Genomic DNA, 3,277 nt, shown 5'->3' on the forward strand with positions numbered 1-3,277 from the left:
TCTCTCTCTCTCTCTCTCTCTCTCTCTCTCTCTCTCTCTCTCTCTCTGTATGTTCATTTTAAATTTTTTCTTTATTAAAAAAATTGACAAGGTCTTTTCTGCTCTAGGCCAACCTCTAGCTCACTATGTAGCTGAGGAGGACTTTGAACTCCTGATCCTCCTGTCTCTGCCTCCTGTGTTCTAGGATTACAGCGTGCACCACCATGCCTGGTCTGTGCAGTGCTGGGGATCCCACCACTGTCATGTGCATGCCAAGCAGGTGCTCTGCCGCCTGAGCCCCAGCCCAGCCCTTGCTTGCTCTTGCCCTTCATTCATCTCTGGGAATCAGCTCAGAGCTGGTGGAGATGGAAGAGCCAATGCTCTTTGTCCTGCTTCCAGTTTCTGAGGGAAATCTCCAGTGTGTCTTTGCAGGAAGCATATTTTGTCTGCCAGGGTTTAATCAGTTCCTTGGCGATTGTTGGTAGCAGAGGGCGAAACCTAAACCTCAGAGGCAGATGATAACGCCCGTCTAGATAACTCGAAGTGGCTCGTCTTTCTTGATAAAATTTCTCTTGGCAATGGGGTGTGGGGTGAGGGGGTGGGATGGGGGTGTGGGGTGAGGGGGTGGGATGGGGGTATAGGACTGTAGGTACGTGAGGAGGAACACTGTGATAAGACTTTTCTTTCCTGTTTCTCCCAGCTCTTCCTCATTCCTGCCCCCTTGCTTTCCCAGATTTGTCCTTGGTGACTTTCAAAGTAGGATTTGGGGAGGGGCGAATCATTTACAATGGCATTTCTAGCCTTGTAGTCAAACAAGGTATGGTGACATGGGACAAAGCAGAGACTCACCCTTTATTTCTTGTGTGTGTGTGTGTGTGTACATATTCATACCATTACATGTGTGTGGAGGTCAGAGAACAACTTGTGCTAACCGATTCCATCCTCTTAGCACGTGGATCTCAAGTACTGAGTTCAGGTCATCATGCTTAGTGACAAGGGGTCCTACCTGACGAGCCTGACCTTTACCTTTCCTGGAAATAGAACTATAGACTCACAGGTGACTGTCTTCTGAATGTTTGAATTTCACCCACCATTCTAGAACCGTGCTTGCAAAAGCATAGTTCACCCTTATTATATAATTAAGATCTGGTGGACGGTGACAGACTCATCCTGTCCATGACAGCTGTGTGGAACGGCAGGGCTCTTCTTTTGAGAGAGGAGAGGGCTTCATTAAAGCTCATTCTTACTGCTGTAGACGCCTTGTTACTTATTTATTGTTGATGCTTTGTTTTTAATGATACAGGCTCATAAACATAAGCTTGAGGCTGGAGATGGACTTAGTTGATAGAACCCTTGCCTGGGTTCTTTCATTGTCATGTAGCCCAGCCCCGGCGTATGTGGGAGGACCAGGATTCATGGCTAGCTGTGCGCAGCCAGTTGAGGCCAGCCTGGGCTACAGGAGAGACTGAATGAATGAATGAATGAGTGAATGAATGAATGAACGGGCATTTGGACTCTGCCATAAGAGCTGAGTGCATTCCCCCTCCTCATTCTTTTCTCTCTTCCCTCCCACTGCCAGGTGTTCTTTGATCTGATGAGAGAAATCCGGGCAAAAAAGATGTCGGAAAACAAGGACAAGAATGGCAGGAAAAGCAGCAAGAGCAAGAAGAGTTTCAAAGAGCGGTGCTGCTTGCTGTGAGCAGGCTGGGGACCCAGCAGCGAGGGCCACACTGCAGTGCAATGAACCCGAGATGGCCTCCCGCTGGCCCCCCGCTCTCCACAGCTGCATTCACTAGCACTTCGTGAGTTGGGACAGAAACCCCCGCATCAGTGGCTGGCAGAAGAGAGTCTGCAATGCATCTGTTAACTTCTCCAGGAGCTTTGCGAGTCTGCCCCTCCCACCCTTCCTGAACCGTGACCGCCACCAGCTCTAGGGTCTTAGTGCCGGGAGATCAGGAGCCTGAGCTGTGATGACAAGGAAGTATTGCCAGCTTGTTCCCCTCGTTCTAGGACACGGTCATCTTTGTTAGAAAATTTAAATGCTTCATATTAGCTGGGCATGGTGGTGCACCTCTGTAGTCCCAGAACTCTAAAAGGTAAGGCAGGGAGAGTAACCTGAACCTAAGGCCAGCCTGGACTACCTAGCAAGACCCTGTCTCTAGAAGAAAAAAATAATTAACATCTTATTTTCTTAGATTTTAAAAGAGGGTCTCCAGCAAGGCCCCTCGTCAGTTCTTACCAGTTTAGAAGTAGACAGGGAAAAAAAAAATCAAAGCTCAGGTAATACTGAAAAAAGCCAAATCGATTTGTTTCTTTTCTTTTTATAAAACATAAACTGTAGCTTGGAAGCAGGATTAGAAAGATGAACTTCACTTGGGCCAGATAGGCTGCACCAAATTTCCTGGCGTTTGTAGGGAAAGTGGGATGCTGTTCTCTTCATATTTAAATGCCAGCCAGGTGCTGGCTGTGGGCTTTCCCCCCTCAACACCCTAACTTAGTGAGGAAACTTTGTGTGGGGGAGATGCAGGCCTGCACCCCACAGCGAGCTCGCCTTTTCTGACTGGGTCATTTCACATCTTCTGGTTCCCTCCCACACCAGCCATAGACCTGTTCTTCCTTCTGAAAAATGTGACCAGTTCACACTATGTCCCAGAACATGGGGCCAGCGCCAGCTACCTCTCTAGACATCCAGCGACTCTCCATTTACAAGCAGAAGAGGGGAAGGAAGGCTTAGAAGGGTCATCTCCTGGCTCCGGGCAGCTGGTTCTGCTGACACTGAGATGAGCCAGGTTCCAGAGGCTCACACCCTCTTTCTCTGTTAAGCTTCCTAACGGGAAAAGGGACTCTGGGACGGGGGCTGCCACTGAGCACACACACTCCTCCCATTTTCCAGAAGTGAACATTTCATGTTTAGGTGCCGAATGTGAGTCTGGGTGGGGAGAGCGGGAGCCCTTCCAATGGATGGGTTTTTTTTTACAGAGGTTATGGGAACTGATCCCTAGAAACTGGTCTGGTGTCACTTCCAAAGAATCATGGGCTTTTTCAAATAAAAAAATTTACACTTTTCAGGATTTTGCCCTTTTTCCTTCACGCCACCACACAGAGCGCTCTGGGAAAGGAATTGGCGGTCACTCATTATTCTTAGCAGCTGTGCTGCGGTATCAAGCAAGCATCACTTCGGTGAATCCCACGGGCTGGGAAACACAACTATAAATACAAGCAATAACTGTAGCTTCATCTCCCCTGTGGGAGACATTTCCGTCCTCCTTCACAGATAAAACCCTGAAGGTAATTACAC

The 3,277-nt window shown here is 48.5% G+C and overlaps 1 protein-coding gene across 1 annotated transcript in view; it reads left to right on the forward strand.

Annotated features, from left to right (window-relative positions):
• Ralb (RAS like proto-oncogene B) overlaps nt 1-3,050 on the forward strand; it is a 36,930-nt gene extending 33,880 nt beyond the window's left edge. The window contains exon 5 of the mRNA XM_028771525.1: nt 1,559-3,050. Coding sequence (XP_028627358.1) covers nt 1,559-1,678 — 120 coding nt within the window. The 3' untranslated portion in view covers nt 1,679-3,050. The remainder of the gene's footprint in view (nt 1-1,558) is intronic.
• Nucleotides 3,051-3,277: the final 227 nt, after the last annotated feature.

Source organism: Grammomys surdaster, unplaced genomic scaffold, assembly GCF_004785775.1.
Source record: "Grammomys surdaster isolate TR1022 unplaced genomic scaffold, NIH_TR_1.0 208, whole genome shotgun sequence".
NCBI lineage: Eukaryota > Metazoa > Chordata > Mammalia > Rodentia > Muridae > Grammomys > Grammomys surdaster.